Source organism: Neoarius graeffei, chromosome 6 (genome assembly GCF_027579695.1).
Source record: "Neoarius graeffei isolate fNeoGra1 chromosome 6, fNeoGra1.pri, whole genome shotgun sequence".
NCBI lineage: Eukaryota > Metazoa > Chordata > Actinopteri > Siluriformes > Ariidae > Neoarius > Neoarius graeffei.
The window spans coordinates 41,612,581-41,632,455 of NC_083574.1; the positions used below are offsets into that span (position 1 = coordinate 41,612,581).

The window sequence follows — 19,875 nt, forward strand, 5'->3', positions numbered from 1 at the left end:
CTGCCTTGAACACGCCTCTACCCAGGGCCGTTGGAGATGCTCAAAGTTGATTGGTTCCCGATTTTTCGGGAGCTTGAAAATGCTATAGATAGCCTGCCTGGCCAGACTAAGCTCGGAACAGGCCCTCGTGTTGCGTCACGCTTAGGATGGGCGGGCCCAGGCTAGATGTTTTGCCTGCTTTGGCATAGAAGAAGTGCCAAAATCAAAAGAAGCAGAAGTAAGCTCACCAGCAGCTATGGGACTGCAAGTGGACGGAAACTGTGGCACCATCTCTACAGGGAATATGTGAGCGAGGGGACTACCTCTCTTCACAAGAACATCCCTGGAAGAAACATTCCTCACATTTACTGTAATACGATGGCAGGACACAGCAGAGACTGGATGGACTTCAGGCCGAACCTCAAGCTCAGGGACAGATGCATCATCAGCACTAAAAGGCTGGTCTACAAGAACTAAAGAGTCATTGAGTTCACCAGGAAACTTGGGCAGTCATGAAAGCTGCAGCTCCTGCCCAGGCTTTAAAACAACAGGCTTAGGTTTCGTGAACCACACAGTACCATGTTTATCCACATCCTCCGGTGATACACCTGTCTGCTTAATGGACTCAAAAACCTCTTTCATCATAGGGTGTATGGTCAGCGTGTTAAGAAACCTGTCACCTGCCTGTTCACGACAAGAGTGGAACAACTTCTTCACTAAGTGAGTGTTTGTGCCTACCAAAATGGCTATACCCTCTTTTGTCTGAGGGTCAGGACACACAAGAGCTAAAGTGTCCACCACCTGAGGCACACCAGTGACTGCTTCAGTGAACTCGAGCCTAAGAGGCAAATAACCATCATATGGGTATTTGTGAGAGCTCAAACCCCATATTTCCAGATTTTCCACTGGCTGCAGTGGCAAATGCTTCAAATATGCATTATAAAAGCTATGATACAAGATGGTGACCTGAGAACCACTATCAAGCAGAGCTTTAGCATAAATACCTTCTATTTGCACGGGCACCTCAGCCGAGGGCCCCACTAACCCAGACGGCAGTTGTGATTGGCTGACTTTGATTGGAGGTGAACAATGAGCAGAACGTGTTTTGTGTGATGGAGCTCTGTGCCATTCCTTCACTGAGCTCCGGGGAAGCTTCCCTGCTGCGTGACCCTCTTAAGCAGCTTCTGATTCACTACCCTCAAGTTCTCAGGACGTGTGCACTATCGCTTGGTGTGGCCGTCTTCTCCACACTTGTAACAAAAAATGGCAGGAACAGGAGAGGATGCCGTAGACTTCGGCAGGTTCGAAGAAACAGCCCTTGTGGGAACAGCTGGGGCAGTGGTTTCTGTGCTGTGGCTTGCGCCAAACTGTGAGACTTGAGGATTTTCAGGAGCCACGGTAGTAGCAGTCAAAAGTCTAGTTACTAAAGACGTCAGCTCCTTGACCTCTTTCCTCAGACTGTCAACCTCAAATGTCACGGGAGTAACAGGCACATGAGGAAGAGCGACAGCAGCAGTCACAGGAACCTGGCGAAACGTAGATGAGGCCACAGAAACCTTTGCACTCTCCCTTGCACTTACCCAGTGCTCTTCCTCTCTCACATTTCGCATTAACTGTGAAAAAAAGGCAGAGCTTGCAAAGTGTGCAGAAGTCGCACACGTAAAGCCACAATGTCAGTGGTGAGAGCACCCTTGAACAACTGCTCCAGACATGCACGATTAAGGCCTGCAGCTTCAATCCCTCCTCTCAAAAGAGCACGGTGGAGAAGCTTGTCCAAGCGATACAAGAAAGCAGAAAGTTTCTCACCATCTTCTTGAAAAGTATGGCGAAACGATGCCATAAGGTCTGCCCCACTCTCAGTCAATCCATAAGTAGTGTCAAGAGCAGTTAAGTAATCAGTAGCAGTAGGGCTACTGACTTTCAAGAACCTTACTATATCCGCAGCAGGCCCACGCAAACTCTCAACAATGCGCTGTCGCTTAGCAGCATCACCGCACTGCCACTCAGTAATCATCTGAGTAGCCTGCTCCATCCAGGCCTCATACTCTTCCTCGCCTGGGGGAATGGGCCGTAAACCGGAGAACAGCCTGAGTTTTCTATAGCCAGGCACATCAACAGATGCCTGGTTACAGTGATCAACGAGCTGGCCTATGGCATTCACAAGATCCATACTGACATCAGATTTAGGAGGCTGCGTGCCCAAAACAGCCTTCACATCACCCATAGACTTGCCTTCCTGCTGTAATAATGACAATAGCTTGGCTTCAAATCCATCACTTTCAGGAACAAGACTAGCAGGCAGCAAACTACTCACTACATGAACAGCCCATGGACCTGCCTCACCTACAATTCCCACTTCAGGAAGGACAGAGCTCTGATCCAACTCAGCAGAAGTCTCGACTAAAATGTACAGGTGCCTACCAGTCTTGTCGCCATGGCGACCGCATATCCGGGTCCTACCCAGAACCTTGACTGTGCTGAGCACACGGCTAACCACATCATCAGTGGCCTCCAATGGCACTCTGCTAAGTAAAATGGCATGACAACTCCACATTCTCCTCACGGCTCCACTCAACAGCCTGACTAAGGTCCATGTTAAAAACTGCCCAGTAAACAGCAATAACTAACACAACACAAACACTAAGCAAAACACAGCGATCTACTTGTTCTGGTAAACAGGAAAATCCCAGTGGTGCCTCCAAAATATAACCCCTTTTTAACAGGTGCTGATCACCCAGCACAGTAGGCTACAGGCTACTAAAGAGTTACACTAAATCCCAATAAATAATGGCGCAACAGGGTCCTGATACCATAAGGGTACAAGTACGAGTATATAGAGAGAATAATAAGCATGAATCTAATAAATGATAAATTTAACAGCACGGTGCCTCCACTGCGAAAATACTACACTTACCTTTGAAGCTAGTGTATGGTGTATTTCCTCAGAATTTAAAATAAACAGTAGTTTGAGTGAAAGAACTAATAGCTAGTCTGCAGTGTGCATGTCAGAATGTTCAAATATAAAGAAACAAATGAGCAGCCAATACACCCAAGATATAATTAAATAATAATAATGATTATATTTATTAATAAACAATAATAACAACAATAGGAGATACTATTTGATAATAAATGCTTCCCAAAGAAGCATGCAATGTAATCACCAATATGAATAAAATAGTAACACCAGCACAAGAAGAGCGGAAACAATTAGCCTACATCATAGAGATGTTACAGATAGCACATCAACAGTGTGTATACCAGCAGTACATAGTAAGAAAATAAAACTGGGTAAAGTATCAAAAGAAAAGAGTGGAAAAGAAAAAAACAAGCGCGCAGTTGGGGCCCGTTGGTGCACAGGTGGCAGCTCTCTGAACTGCAGGCAGAACAGCAACCGCTACAATGCCCTTCTAAAACGCTGGCTATCCAGGCGAGACCAGAGGAACGTGTGTCAGTGTGGGTTCGCGTTACTCTCAATCCACCGGTCAGACCAGACGGATCAGGTTACAGATGTTGGTGCAGTCATGCAGCAGATGCTCCTGAGCAGAGGGCTAGCTACTGCTGTGGGTTAGCTCGCTCAAACAAGATGCTGCTCACCCCAAATCCCTCGGTAGCTGGCTGGGTCCCAGTCCCAACACAGTGAGTCTCCGGGAACTGACGAAAGCGCTCCGGTGGGCCCAGCAACGGAGGGCAGATGTGTCCGCGGGAAAAAAAAAAAAAAACAGCAAGATCACTCACTGGAGCGACACCGGAGTCCCAGGTACACGTTATGGCCACAAGCAGGCCAAACTATAAAAATACTCTCTGCAAAATAAGTGCTGAAATAGAGCTCACAAACAATGCGATCTCTCTCTCCTCTCCTGCAGGCGTGAACTGACGTGAGCTTCTCTCTTGCGAAGTGATGGAACATTCAAAAAGCTCACGAACTCACGGACATTAAACATATACCAATTACCATTGGCTGACATCAAAATTCAAATAAAAACACAACGAGCAAATAAGTCCGATTGGTCCGAATGCACAGTACGTCACAACACATCAGAACAGTGAAAATATTCCAAACCACAAGGCATTATGATAAATGGAGTTAATTACACAGAAAATAGGGCAATCCAATATAGCGTATAAAATACAGTGTTATTTTAGAGGACCTTACATACATAACACCAAGAACTTGCAGTAATAAACAAACATTAACCCAAACATACTACAATGTTCTTAAAAATGTCTGACTTCAATGAAAAGAACAGGTATGAACTGCTTTGGACTTACCTACATGCAGCACAAACTGTACAAATTGATTTAGCTTGTATTTGGACAGTATTGAACAGCTCTAATCGAAGTTGTGGCTTGAGTTACCTCGTTTCACTTACTTTTCTAGCATATATACAGTGTCTTGCAAAGGTATTCATCCCTCTTGGTGTTTGTCCTGTTTTGTTGCATTACAGGCTGGAATTCAAATGGATTTTGGGGGGGGGGGGGGGGGGGAGCACCATTTGATTTACACAACATGCCTACCATTTTAAATGTGCAAATTGTTGTTTCAGTGTGACACAAACAATAATTAAGATAAAAAAAAAAACAGAAATCTGAAGTGTGCATAGGTATTCACCCCCCCCCAAAGTCAATACTTTGTAGAGCCACCTTTTGCTGCAATTACAGCTGCAAGTCTCTTGGGGTACGTCTCTATTAGCTTAGCACATCTAGCCACTGAGAATTTTTACCCATTCCTCAAGGCAAAACTGCTCCAACTGTTTCAAGTTAGATGGGTTGTGTTGGTGTACAGCAATCTTCAAGTTATGCCACAGATTCTCAATTGGATTGAGGTCTGGGCTTTGACTAGGCCATTCAAAGACATTTAAAATGTTTCCCTTTAAACCACTTCTGTGTAGCTTTAGCAGCATGTTTAGGGTCATTGTCCTGCTGGAACGTGAACCTTCGTCCCAGTCTCAAACTTCTGGCTGACTCAAACAAGTTTTCCTCCAGAATTGCCCTGTATTTAGTGCCATCCATCTTTCCTTCAGTCCTGCCCAGCTTTCCTGTCCTTGCAGATGAAAAAACATCCCCACAGCATGATGCTGCCACCACCATGCTTCACTGTAGGAATGGTGTTCTCAGGGTGATGGGTTTGTGCCACACATGGCATTTCCCATGATGGCCAAAAAGTTCAATTTTTGTCTCATTTGACCAGAGAATTTTCTTCCATGTGTTTGGGGAGTCTGCCACATGCTGTTGGGCAAACGCCAAACATGTTTTCTTAAGCAATGACTTTTTTCTGACCACTCTTCTATAAAGCCCCACTCTGGAGTGTACAGTTTAAAGCTCATAGGCAAGGTTTTAATTTTATGCACATTTGAAACTTTATATGTTAAAAAACTCTCTGTAATTTTCTTCTGGTCCCAAGAAGTATTGTTAATAAGTAATAATTAAAATAAGCTAGTGCGGATTGCGGCGAATTTCTGTTCGGCTATTTTCGTGACTACTCGGTGCGTGATGTCATTTAAGACAAACAAACCACTTGAGTTGAGTCCACTTCCATTTACTTACATTGCTGTTTGGTTTGAGTGCAGACGTGCATTCAGGAATGTCCAAAGAAAAACCATGACTTATTGTTGTGCAGTGAACTGTAACAACGGGACCGGTTCAGGAATTAGTTTTTACCTTTTTCCGAGAGAGGAGAAGAGGCAGAGAGAATGGATTGGCTTTTTCCAGAAGAGGAGAAGAGGCGGCGCGAGAGGGTTGGCTTTTTCCGAAAGAGGAGATAAGGCGGAACGAGTGGATTGTGAGCATGAAGCCAGGGGGTCGTTTTTTTCCGGAAGAGGAGACGAGGCAGAGCGAGTGGATTGTGTGCGTGAAGCCAGAGGGTTGTTTTTTTCCGGAAGAGGAGAAGAGGCGGAGAGAGTGGATTGTGCGCGTGAAACAAAATCAAGCAGTCAAAGAAGAAACGGAGCAGCAACGCTCAAGCAAAAAGGACATGATTGGAGATAAACATTTTTACTTTTGCTTGCAATTGACAAGTCAAGAATCCTGAGGGATCCTGTACAATCATTGTGGAAATGAGACAAAGGGATATTTCCTCGCTTAGAGTCGGCTATAAATAGTATAATGCCGCAGATGGCAGGCTAATGTGGCCTACCGGCGCACTGTCAAGTAATCGTTACCTATATCCACTAGGGAGGGCGGTTTAATTATTCTTCAAAAGGGTTCTTTAGTATTACGACGAAAGTAGGAATTTATCATAACTGCCAGGATAAATCATTTGGGCGCAAGTCTTGTTGAGGTCCGGGGTCACCATGATCAGAGTCGGCTGAGTCGCTGTCCGATTCCGAGGCCGCACGGTCAAGCCAGTGAGCCACATTCACCGATTGCTTCGCAACGGCCATAGGTTCATACATATATGGTTTCACCTCTCGATATTCAATTTGGAGAGTTCCTACTTCAAAATCGCTATCAGACATTTTACACAACCTCTCACAACCCAAGTCCGTATACATGTGCTCAGTTTGCAAGTAAACACAGAGCTGCTCCCAGTCTGTTTGGCTTAAATGACATCACGACGACGGTCCCCTGGGGGTGAAATTGCGCATAAGTGAGATGTAAACAAACCTTCGGAAATTGGACAAAACAGTATATTTTAACCGTTTTATTCAATTTTAGGGTGCAAATTAGACACTAAGAAGATTGAATTCATTTTTTGGGTCGTTCTTCTAGACAATAAAGTTGATATTCTACGTTTCACCTCCAACCATTGCCTATGACCTTTAAAGTGGTTCTCTGGACAGATACTCCCATCTCCGCTGTGGATCTTCACAGCTCCTTCAGTATTATCTTTGGTGTCTTTGTTGCATCTCTGATTAATGCCCTCCTTGCCCGGTCTGTGAGTTTTGGTGGGTGGCCTTCTCTTGTCAGTGGTGCCATATTCTTTCCATTTTGCTATAATGGGTTTAATGGTGCTCCATGGGAGATTCAAAGTTTGGGATATTTTCTATAGCCCAACCCTGCTGTATACTTCTTCACAACTTTGTCTCTGACCTGTTTGGAGGCTCCTTGGTTTTCATGTCGCTTGCTTAGTCATGTTGCAGAGTCAGGGTCCTTCCAGAACAGGCTGATTTATACAGACATCATGTGACACTTTAAGATCCACCAGTGTGCAATCAGTCAAGTAATTATGTGACTTATGAAGTGAATTGGTTGGAGCAGCTCTTATTTAGGGGTTTCATACAAAAGGGGGTGAATACCTATGCACACTCCAGATTTCTGTTTTTTCATCTTAATTATTGTTTGTGTCACAATAAAAAAAAAAACAATTTGCACTTTTAAAGTCGTAGGCATGTTGTGTAAATCAAATAATGCTAACCCCCCGACAATCCATTTTAATTCCAGGTTGTAAAGTGACAAAAATAGGACAAACACCAAGGGGGAAGAATACTTTTGCAAGACACTGTACAAACCTGCTAATGGTTAACTGGACTTGCAACACCAACCACCTGTACAGGAAGGTACAGAGCAGGCTATACTTCCTGAGTAGGCTGCAGTCCTTTAACATCTGCAGGAAACTCCTGTGGATGTTCTATCAGTCCATGGTCGCCAGTGCCGTTTTACACTTTGGTGTGCTGGGGGGGGGCAGCACATCCAAGGAGGACACATCCAGGCTGGACAAACTGATCAGACGGGCCGGCTCTGTGGTCGGCATGAAGCTGGACTCTCTGGTGACGGTGGCAGAGAAGATGACTATGGACAAACTACTGAACATCATGGACGATGCTAGTCACCCTCTGCACACCGTCATCAGCAACCAGAGGAGCCTGTTCAGTGACAGAATGCTCCTTCCCAAGTGCAGGACTAACAGACTTAAAAACTCCTTTGTCCCTCACGCCATCAGACTGTACAACTCCTCTCGGGGGGGGGGGGGGGGGGGGGGGGGGTGTAACAGGAGGACAGAGGACGGGAAGGAGCAGTAGCCTAGCCTGACAAAAAGCAATACTGGACAATGTGCAATACCTTTCCTGCTAGATTTTTTTCATATTTTATCTTTGTATATGTTAATACTTAATTTATCTAGAAGTTTTCTGTATTTTCTATTCTCTAATGATGCTACTGGAATTTTAATTTCCCTGAGGGAACCCTCCCAAAGGGATCAATAAAGTTCTATCTATCTATCTATCTATCTATCTATCTATCTATCTATCTATCTATCTATCTATCTATCTATCTATCTATCTATCTAATCAGAGGAAAATGAAGGTCAGTGCTCAACCAGTGCCATCCAAAGTGCAAAGACTCATTTAAAGACATAGTTAAAAACATAGTTCTAAGATATTGCTAAAGTCTGGAACCGTTACAGCACCATTAAAATAGAAACACAAACAGAATTCACACAGATTACTGAGCGAAGTTGGAAATGTTTAGTTGTGAGAAGGCCGGCAGATTACACTATTAGCTGGGATCCATCTTGAGAATTGAAGTTAAACAAGTTCAGCAACACATCCATAAATAAATGGATGATGAAACAATAAAGTATCATTATACTAAACCTGTATGAACACATGCCTCAGTACAAAGAATGCATTCAACATGCAAACCCCCATCAGGTTCATACACTATATAATATTACTGAGGGAGAGTGTTGTGGTTACCCAGCTGCATAAGTAAATTATGTTTCCTGGCAATTCTTCAGCTTGTTCCTATCCTCCTGAGACACAGACTATGCTGTTGGATGGGTTTTTCATTTCTATTTGATATCTGTATCGAGTCGAACCTGGCCATCGCAGGTTGTATAAAAACGTTCTCCTATAAGGACCAACATTCTCATGAGGGTGTACGGCTTATTGTTAGCAGAACCCTTAAAAGTACCATCATGCAATAGTTCCATCTGATTTCAATCTTCATGAATCCATTGTAGAGTCTTAAAGTTTATATGGCTGGATGCAGAACCCAACAATCTCAAGAAGCACTAGTTAAAAGTGTAGTTTTATGGCTTTAATTAAATTCTTCACAGCAAGCTAAGGGATGGTGTTGCACAGTAAAGAATTATTAAACAAATGCCACTTCAAAGAAACATCTGGATGAAGTAGTCTGTTTTAAATAATAGCATAATACTTTAACATAACACATCTGGCTTGGTTTTCCTGGATATAGGCATACAATTACAGATACATACAGATGACAGATGAAAAACCAACATAAAGTGTCTTCGCAAGGTGACGGGCCAATACAAGCTGCCAGAACAGCGTTATTGCTCCTTGACAGAGATTATACAAGCCTCTGGAGCTGTACTGGAAAGATGAACACCATTCTTCCAAAAAATATTCCTTCAGTTGGTGTCTTGATGACGGTAATGGTGGACAGTGCTATCTAACACGTCAGTCTAAAATCTCTCATCGGTGCTCATTTCGGTTGCGATCTGGTGACTGTGATGGACATCATTTTCATCTCCATCAGAGTTGTTGGGATTTTTAAATCACAGTAGTGTCACTATTGGGTTGAGAAACAACACACCATGCAAAAAGCTAACAGCTGTGCTATGATTAGAAACTGACCCTGACGAAGCGTCAGGGTCAAGACTACCAGATTAACAAACTGTACACAGGATATTACGAGCACAACAGATAGACTGCAGTCCTATCTGTAGTTACTAAGTGACCTAGGCTACCAGTCACATGTCTGCTCAGAGAAGTGTTTCTTCATTTTAGGATAATAATATTAACACTATGAAATAACACCTATGGAATTATGCAGTGATCAAGAAAAGTGTTTTGGGGGTTTATTTTAAGGGGGGGGGGGGGGGGGGAACTTACCCATTTTATATTTTGAAAATCAGAGTATTCCCAATGAAGCCTTCCACACTCTTGAAATGATCTCAACCAACTTCCTGAGAGAGCTTCACCCCAAAGACTTTGCTTCCCAAATGAGCCGAGCTCCTCGCCGCTTTTCCTAAGATCTAAATAAAAAATTTGATTTTAAGTCAAAACTACACATTATAAAGTACATACAAATTCAGAAACAAGTTTATGAATGGGCGTTAACTATATATTTTTGTTCCTAGAAACAAATATTTATCTTTATAAATATGTTTTAAACACCATTCCAAGCACATATTCATCTACTGTGTCCAGACCTTTGACAGGCAATGTACAGTATACAGTCCTGTGCAAAAGTCTTAGGCACATGTAAAGAAATGCTGTCAACCAAAAATGGCTTTAAAATAATGAAATGTTTCATCATTTAAAAAAAAAGAAATACTATAAATAGCAATAAGCCAGTGGCGGCACGGTGGTGTAGTGGTTAGCGCTGTCGTCTCACAGCAAGAAGGTCCGGGTTCGAGCCCCGTGGCCGGCGAGGGCCTTTCTGTGCGGAGTTTGCATGTTCTCCCCGTGTCTGTGTGGGGGTGCTCCGGTTTCCCCCACAGTCCAAAGACATGCAGGTTAGGTTAACTGGTGACTCTAAATTGACCGTAGGTGTGAATGCGAGTGTGAATGGTTGTCTGTGTCTATGTGTCAGCCCTGTGATGACCTGACGACTTGTCCAGGGTGTACCCCGCCTTTCGCCCGTAGTCAGCTGGGATAGGCTCCAGCTTGGCTGCGACCCTGTAGAACAGGATAAAGCAGCTAGAGATAATGAGATGAGATGAGCAATAAACTGTAATAAATGAAACAAAGTCAATATTTGGTGTGAGACGATCCTTTGCTTGAGAAAAAAAAAATAGTAGTCTCAGTTCTATAAGGAAATGAGCTGTAGGTTTTACTGAGCATCCTACAGAACCAGCCACAGTTCTTCTGGGCACTTTGACTGGTCACACTCGCTTCTTCATTTTGCACCAAAACCCAGTAGCCTTCATTATGTTTTCTTTTTTCATCTGATAAGTGCTCTCTTATGTAATATGTTGTTCAGATACAAACTTTTTTTTCCTGTAATATTTAATTTTGTGCTGGAAAACGAACGTTTGGACTCTAAAATGTTTTTGTACTGACTCGATAATGTAGAAGTCATAAAATAGAAATCTATAACAAAGTTTGTATGAAAAAAATAAAAATAGGGTGCGAAGACTTTTGCACGGTATTGTATGATAGGTGTACCTGATAAAATGCCCATTGAGTGTAGGCTCAAAACCCCATAAAACCCAAATTTGACATTTCAAGCACGGGCTTCAAATAACTGTTGGTCATGTTTTTCAGGTTACTTTGGCTACTGGGCATGTGTGTTTCACCATTGTAATTGGTCAGACCAAATACCAAATAAATATGCTGTTCCCTACTTACAGTGGCATGCAAAAGTTTGGGCACCCTTACTGAAAATGTCTGTTACTGTGAATAGTTAAGTGAGCAGAAGATGAACTGATCACCAAAAGGCATAAAGGTAAAGACGACACATTTCTTTTCAGCATTTTCTGCAAGATTTGTGTATTATTTTTGTTTTGTACAATTGGAGAGTGAAAAAAGAAAAGGAACACCATGCGAAAGTTTGGGCACCCCAATACATTTGAGTTCTCAGGTAACTTTTACCAAGGTTCCAGACCTTAATTAGCTTATTGAGCTGCGGCTTGTTCAAATTCTTCATTAGGAAAGATCAGATGATGCAGATTTCAAAGCTGTATAAATTCTCTGACTCCTCAAACTTGTCCCTAAAGTCAACAGCCATAGGCTCCTCTAAGCAACTCCCTCGCACTCTGAATAATAAAATAATTGATGCTCACAAAGCAGAAGAAGGCTACAAGAACGTAGCAAAGTGTTTTCAGGTAGCTGTTTCCTCAGATTGTAATGTTATTAAGAAATGGCAGTTAACAGAAACAGTGGAGATCAAGGTGAGGTCTGGAAGATGAAGAAAACTTTCTGAAAGAACTGCTCGTTGGATTGCTAGAAAGGCAAATAAAAAACCCTGTTTGACTGCAAAAGACCTTCAGAAAGATTTAGCAGACCCTGGAGTGGTGGTGCACTGTTCTACTATGCAGCAACACCTGAACAAATATGACCTTCATGGGGGAGTCATCAGAAGAAAACCGTTCCTGCGTCCTAGCCACAAAATTCAGCATCTGAAGTTTGCAAATGAACATCTAAGCAAGCCTGATGCATTTTAGAAACAAGTCCTGTGGACTGATGAAATCAAAATAGAACTTTTTGGCCACAATGTGCAAAGGTGTGTTTGGAGAAAAAAGGGTGCCAAATTCCAGGAAAAGAACAACTCTCCAACTCTGAAGCGTGGGTGTGGATCGATCATGCTTTGGGGTTGTGTTGCAGCCAGTGGCACAGGGCACATTTCATTGGTCGGGGGAAGCATGGATTCGAATAAATACCAGCAAATTCTGGAAGCAAACATCACACCATCTGTAAAAAAGTTGAAGTTAAAAAGAGGATGGGTCCTACAATAAGACGATGATCTAAAACACACCTCAAAATCTACAATGGAATACTTCAAGAGGCACAAGCTGAAGGTTTTGCCCTGGCCCTCACAGTCCCCTGACCTAAACATCATTGAAAATCTGTTGATAGATCTCAAAAGAGCAGTGCATGCAAGACAGCCCAAGAAACTTGTAGAACTGGAAGCCTTTTGCAAGGACGAATGTGTGAAAATCCCCCAGGTAAGAACTGAAAGATTATTAGATGGCTACAAAGTGTTTACAAGCTGTGATACTTGCCAAAGGGGGTGTTACTAGGTACTAACCATGCAGGGTGCCCAAACTTTTGCTTCCGGCCCTTTTCCTTTTTTGTCATTTTGAAAATGTAAAAGATGAAAATAAAAAATTGCTTTTGCTTAAAATATAAAGGGAATAAGTCATCTTTAACTTAATGCCTTTTGGAGATCATTTCATCTTCAACTTGCTTAACTGTTCACAGTAACAGCAATTTTGACCAGGGGTGCCCAAACTTTTGCATACCACTGTACGTGCAGTGTATAGGGCAAAACATAATCGCGTCACGCTTCAGTTAGTTTACTATATGTGGAAGTGGTTTATAACTCACCTCACATTTTAGCTCTGTAGCTAGTTCCTCTAAAGTTTAGTTATAAAAGTCTATTCTATTACAGTCCACAAATATTCATCTCAGTTGGGGTGTAAAGCTGAAGTGGAATATATGTTAATAAACAGAAAGCTACCTTTAAATAGACTTTATAGATTATCGCTAATCCACAGTAAATCCATCCATCAATTATCTATACCATTTATCCTGACTTTGGGCATGAGGCAGGGTACACCCTAGGCAGGTTAATACAGAGACAAACAACTATTCACACTCACATTCACACCTATGAGCAATTTCGAGTAGCCAGTTGATGGTGGTGTAGTGGTTAGCACTGTCGCCTCACAGCAAGAAGGTTCTGGGTTCGAGCCCAGTGGCCGACGGGGGCCTTTCTGTGTGGAGTTTGCATGTTCTACCCGTGTCTGCGTGGGTTTCTCCTACAGTTCAAAGGCATGCAGTTAGGTTAACATGGGGTGGCCTTGGGCTGAAGTGCCCTTGAGCAAGGTACTGTACCTAACCCCTAACTGCTCCCTGGACGCTGTAGTATGGCTGCCCACTGCTCTGGGTGTATGTGTTCACTGCTTCAGATGGGTTAAGTGCAGAGGACGAATCTCACTTGTCTTGAGTGTGTATGTGACAAATAAAGGTTTCTTCTTCTCTGAAGATCAAGAAGCCTTTATCTATCACAAGTACACTCAAGCACAGTGAAATGTCTCCTTTGTATTTAACCCATCTGAAGCAGTGAACACAAGTGAGCAATGAGCACGCGCACATACCCAGAGCAGTGGGCAGCTATACTACAGCACCCAGGGAGCGCCTTGCTCAAGGGCACATCAGCCCAACTTTCAGGCCATGGCTGCCCCATGTTAACTGGGGGGTAAACACGAAGAGAACATGCAAACTCTACACAGAAAGGCCCCTGTCAGGCACTGGGATCGAACCCAGAACCTTCTTGCTGTGAGGTGACAGTGCTAACCACTACACCACCATGTTGACCTAATCCACATGTCTTTGGACCGCGGGAGAAAACTGGAGCGCCCAGAGGAAATCTGAAGAACAAACTCCACACAGAAAGGTCCCAGTCAACCTGCAGTTTCAAACCCAGAACCTTCTTGACATGACGTGACAGCATTAATTATTCAATTCAACAAAACAGACACAGTGTTATGAAAAGACTAGGCTTGTAATAAGAAAGAAAGAAAGAAAGAAAGAAAGAAAGAAAGAAAGAAAGAAAGAAAGAAAGAAAGAAAGAAAGAAAGACTTTGTTCATCACACACTTGTGAAATTCCTCTCTGCATTTAACCCATCTGAAGCAGTGAACACACACATACACACGCTAACAGCGCCTGGGGAGCAGTTGGGAGTTAGGTGCCTCGCTCAAGGGCACCTCAGCCCAAGGCCGTCCCATACTAACCTAACCGCATGTCTTTGGACTGTGGAGGAAACCCACACAGACACGGGGAGAACATGCAAACTCCACACAGAAAGGCCCCTACCGGCCGCTGGGCTTGAACCCAGAACCTTCTTGCTGTGAAGCGACCGTACTAACCACTACACCACCGTGCTGCCCTATGGTTGACGTTTCAGCACTTTTGACATCTGCAAAATGTCTGGATGTAATTTCATGGTGCACCAATGAAATTACACCCAGCAGACTATCATTTGTATAATCATATCATTTGTCCTCTATGACCCGCCACGCCTACTTGTATCAAAAGGTGCAGGCTATCTGCTGGTACCTCGTATAGTGAAGGCTACATCAGGGGGCAGAGCCTTTTCTTACAAAGCCCCACAGTTATGGAACAGCCTTCCAAGTAGTGTTCGGGAATCAGACAGTCTCAGCGTTTAAGTCTAGCCTGAAAACATACCCGTTTCGTCAAGCCTTTTGTTCATGGTGTTTATGAGGTAAAGGTGTAGATCTGGAGGGTCCTCAGACATAGAGTGTTTTGGTAAACTGGGATGTATGGATGCTGTCAGTCCCCCACTCGCTTGCTCACTCGAGTTTGTTGACAGTGTAGTGGCTGCTGCTTTATGTCCCCGGGGCCCCTTCATGTCTGTGTTACCTTCTGGCTCTCCCCTTTTAGTTATGCTGTCATAGTTAGTTTTGCCGGAGTCCTTGCTTGTACTCAGTGCAATATGTATACTGTTCCTACTTATTCAGGTAACATTGGGCATACCTAACAACCTGTGTTTTTTTCTACAAACCCCCCCCCCCAATCTGTCCCTCTGAGTTACATGTCGGCCCTGGGATCGAGATGCTGGCCTCTTCTGCTCCTCGGACCTGCCTGATCCATCCTGGTGCCTTGTGTCTGGTTGGAGCCTCATCGCATCGCTCCTGGGCGGCATGGTAGTGTAGTGGTTAGCACTGTCGCCTCACAGCAAGAAGGTTCTGGGTTCGAACCCAGCGGCCAGCGAGGGCCTTTCTGTGTGGAGTCTGCATGTTCTCCCCGTGTCTGCGTGGGTTTCCTCCAGGTGCCCCGGTTTCCCCCACAGTTTAAAGACATGCAGTTAGGTTAATATGGGACAGCCTTGGGCTGAGGTGCCCTTGAGTGAGGCACCTAACTCCCAACTGCTCCCCAGGCGCTGTTAGCATGGCTGCCCACTGCTCTGGGCATGTGTGTGTGCTCATTGCTCATGTGTGTGTTCACTGCTTCAGATGGGTTAAATGCAGAGAGGAAATTTCACAAGTGTGTGATGAATAAAGTTGGGCTTTCTTTCTTTCTTCTGTAGAGGACGGCTCTATGTGGACAGTTGAAAGTCACACCTGGAGGACGCTTTGGACTCTTACAGTAATGCTTTTATGGCTGAGGACTACAGTTGACTTGCTAACTTTAGGACTGTGGTTGTCATGAACAGTTTTGCACTCAAGTCTCCATCAGTGAAGAGTTTATAACATCAACGAAACTGACTTTATGTTAGGACTGTTAATGTTACAGTCATGCTGTCTGTTGTTGCCCAAATGATGATGGGTTCCTCTCGAGGTTTCATCCTCATGTCATCTGAGGGAGTTTTTCCTTGCCACCGCTGCCACAGGCATGCCCATTGGGGATAGATTAGGGATAAAATTAGCTCATGTTTTACGTCGTTCAAATTCTGTAAAGCTGCTTTGCGACAATGTTTATTGTTAAAAGTGCTATACAAATAAACTTGGCTTGACTTATAATCCAATTTCAGATTACTGTTGTTTTATTTGTTCCATCCAAGTGAAGTTGTAAACAAAGCCAAAAAAATTGAGTTACATTTCAGTAAAGAAAGAAAGAACAACTTTATTCATCACACACTTGTGAAATTTCCTCTCTGCATTTAACCCATCTGAAGCAGTGAACACACACATGAGCAATGAGCACACACACATACCCAGAGCAGTGGGCAGCCATGCTAACAGCGCCTGGGGAGCAGTTAGGAGTTAGGTGCCTCACTCAAGGGCACCTCAGCCCAAGGCCGTCCCATATTAACCTAACCGCATGTCTTTGGATTGTGGGGGAAACCGGATCACCCGGAGGAAACCCACGCAGACAACATGGAAACTCTGCACAGAAAGGCCCTCGCCGGCTGCTGGGTTCAAACCCAGAACCTTCTTGCTGTGAGGCGACCGTACTAACCACTTACACCACCATGCCATTTACTGAAAAAACATCTCATCTCATTATCTCTAGCCACTTTATACTGTTCTACAGGGTCGCAGGCAAGCTGGAGCCTATCCCAGCTGACTATGGGTGAAAGGCAGGGTACACCCTGGACAAGTCGCCAGGTCATCACAAGGCTGACACATAATAGACACAGACAACCATTCACACCTACGGTCAATTTAGAGTCACCAGTTAACCTAACCTGCATGTCTTTGGACTGTGGGGGAAACCGGAGCACCCGGAGGAAACCCACGCGGACACGGGGAGAATATGCAAACTCCGCGCAGAAAGGCCCTCGCCGGCCACGGGGCTCGAACCCGGACCTTCTTGCTGTGCGGCGACAGCGCTAACCACTACACCATCGTGCTGCCCAGGTTTCTTCTATACACTGAGGAGGAGGGCAGCAGGGTTGGAGCCCAGACAGCACCAGCCCACTCCATAATAATAATAATAATAATAGTGCTCCCTGTGTAGTGCACTGTATTGAATTTGGGATTCAGCCTAAAATAATAGTCTACTCTAGACCTCTGTGATGTGAGCCTGCAGTCTGCCCATAAAGCCTTGAGGGTCTGAAGCAGATCAGATCATTATATTAACAAATCCCCATTAAATTAAACTCCCACATCTGATGCGCGCGCATGTTTCCCGAGGCCAGCGACCGGAAGCGAGTCGTTCCAGTTGCGTAATCAGGATTTCTGAGCGGCTGAGTTCAGGAGGTGTTAAATCAGGAACTGTTCGATCTGATAAGAACAAATAGCACCAGTCCGGGCTGGAGAACGCTTACCTCTCTGCTCACTAGCGTGCAGTAGGGTTTGTTGATACCGCAGTGCTCCATGGGTAATGTAGTTTACAGTTCTGCAGCTTGGGATTTGTAGTGTGAGAAATAAAAGCAGCGTTTATTATGTTTCCTTCCCTGCATGTAGTGAGAGCAGTAGGCTATTAAAGTATAAAAATCGACATTTGGATTTTTTTTGTAAAAATTAAAAAATAATATGGAATTAGACAAATAGTGAACAACAATAATAACATAAAACTATTATTATTATTATCCATCCATCCATTATCTGTAGCCGCTTTATCCTGTCCTACAGGGTTGCAGGCACACTCACACCTACGGTCAATTTAGAGCCACCAATTAGAGAAACCGGAGCACCCGGAGGAAACCCATGCAGACACCGGGAGAACATGCAAACTCCACACAGAAAGGCCCCCGCCGGCCACTGGGCTCGAACCCAGGACCTTCTTGCTGTGCGGCAACAGTGCCGCCCTATTATCTCATCTCATCTCATCTCATTATCTCTAGCCGCTTGATCCTGTTCTACAGGGTCGCAGGCAAGCTGGAGCCTATCCCAGCTGACTACGGGCGAAAGGCAGGGTACACCCTGGACAAGTCGCCAGGTCATCACAGGGCTGACACATAGACACAGACAACCATTCACACTCACATTCACACCTACGCTCAATTTAGAGTCACCAGTTAACCTAACCTGCATGTCTTTGGACTGTGGGGGAAACCGGAGCACCTGGAGGAAACCCATGCGGACACGGGGAGAACATGCAAACTCCACACAGAAAGGCCCTCGCCAGCCACTGGGCTCAAACCCAGAACCTTCTTGCTGTGCGGCGACAGTGCTAACCACTACACCACCGTGCCGCCCTATTGTTATTATTATTATTATTGCAGGTACTTAAGCACTTTCCTTGTACACTGGTGCTTGAAAGTTTGTGAACCCTTTAGAATTTTCTATATTTCTGCATAAATGACCTAAAACATCATCAGATTTTCACACAAGTCCTAAAAGTAGATAATGAGAACCCAGTTAAACAAATGCGACAAAAATATTATACTTGGTCATTTATTTATTGAGGAAAATGATCCAATATTACATATCTGTGAGTGGTAAAAGTATGTGAATCTTTGCTTTCAGTATCTGGTGTGACCCCCTTATGCAGCAATAACTGCAACTAAACGTTTCCGGTAACTGTTGATCAGTCCTGCACACCGGCTTGGAGGAATTTTAGCCCATTCATCCGTACAGAACAGCTTCAATGCTAGGGTGTTGGTGGGTTTCCTCACATGAACTGCTCGCTTCAGGTCCTTCCACAACATTTCAATTGGATTAAGGTCAGGACTTTGACTTGGCCATTCCAAAACATTAACTTTATTCTTCTTTAACCATTCTTTAGTCGAACGACTTGTGTGCTTAGGGTCGTTGTCTTGCTGCATGACCCACCTTCCCTTGAGATTCAGTTCATGGACAGATGTCCTGACATTTTCCTTTAGAATTGGCTGGTATAATTCAGAATTCATTGTTCCATCAATGATGGCAAGCCGTCCTGGCCCAGATGCAGCAAAACAGGCCCAAACCGATACTACCACCACCATGTTTCACAGATGGGATAAGGTTCTTATGCTGGAATGCAGTGTTTTCCTTTCTCCAAACATAACACTTCTCATTTAAACCAAAAAGTTCTATTTTGGTCTCATCCGTCCACAAAACATTTTTCCAATAGCCTTCTGGCTTGTCCACATGATCTTTAGCAAACTGTAGATGAGCAGCAATGTTCTTTTTGGAGAGCAGTGGCTTTCTCCTTGCAACCCTGCCATGCACACCATTGTTGTTCAGTGTTCTCCTGATGGTGGACTCATGAACATTAACATTAGCCAATGTGAGAGAGGCCTTCAGTTGCTTAGAAGTTACCCTGGGGTCCTTTGTGTCCTCGCTGACTATTACACGCCTTGCTCTTGGAGTGATCTTTGTTGGTCGACCGCTCCTGGGGAGGGTAACAATGGTCTTGAATTTCCTCCATTTGTACACAATCTGTCTGACTGTGGATTGGTGGAGTCCAAACTCTTTCGAGATGGTTTTGTAACCTTATGAGCATCAACAACGCTTTTTCTGAGATCCCCAGAAATCTCCTTTGTTCGTGCCATGATACACTTCCACAAACATGTGTTGTGAAGATCAGACTTTGATAGATCCCTGTTCTTTAAATAAAACAGGGTGCCCACTCACACCTGATTGTCATCCCATTGATTGAAAATACCTGACTCTAATTTCACCTTCAAATTAACTGCTAATCCTAGAGGTTCACATACTTTTGCCACTCACAGATATGTAATATTAGATAATTTTCCTCAATAAATAAATGACCAAGTATAATATTTTTGTCTCATTTCTTTAACTGGGTCCTCTTTATCTACTTTTAGGACTTGTGTGAAAATCTGATGATGTTTTAGGTCATATTTATGCAGAAATATGGAAAATTCTAAAGGGTTCACAAACTTTCAAGTGCCACTGTATATTGCCTTT

At 43.9% G+C, this 19,875-nt stretch overlaps 1 protein-coding gene across 1 annotated transcript in view; it reads right to left on the bottom strand.

Moving 5' to 3' along the window:
• tbxas1 (thromboxane A synthase 1 (platelet)) overlaps nt 1-17,394 on the bottom strand; it is a 207,744-nt gene extending 190,350 nt beyond the window's left edge. Inside the window, exons 1-2 of the mRNA XM_060923669.1 lie at nt 17,346-17,394; nt 9,777-9,919 (exon numbers count right to left, since the gene is read on the bottom strand). Coding sequence (XP_060779652.1) covers nt 9,777-9,780 — 4 coding nt within the window. The 5' untranslated portion in view covers nt 9,781-9,919; nt 17,346-17,394. The remainder of the gene's footprint in view (nt 1-9,776; nt 9,920-17,345) is intronic.
• Between the last annotated feature and the right edge of the window lie 2,481 nt (nt 17,395-19,875).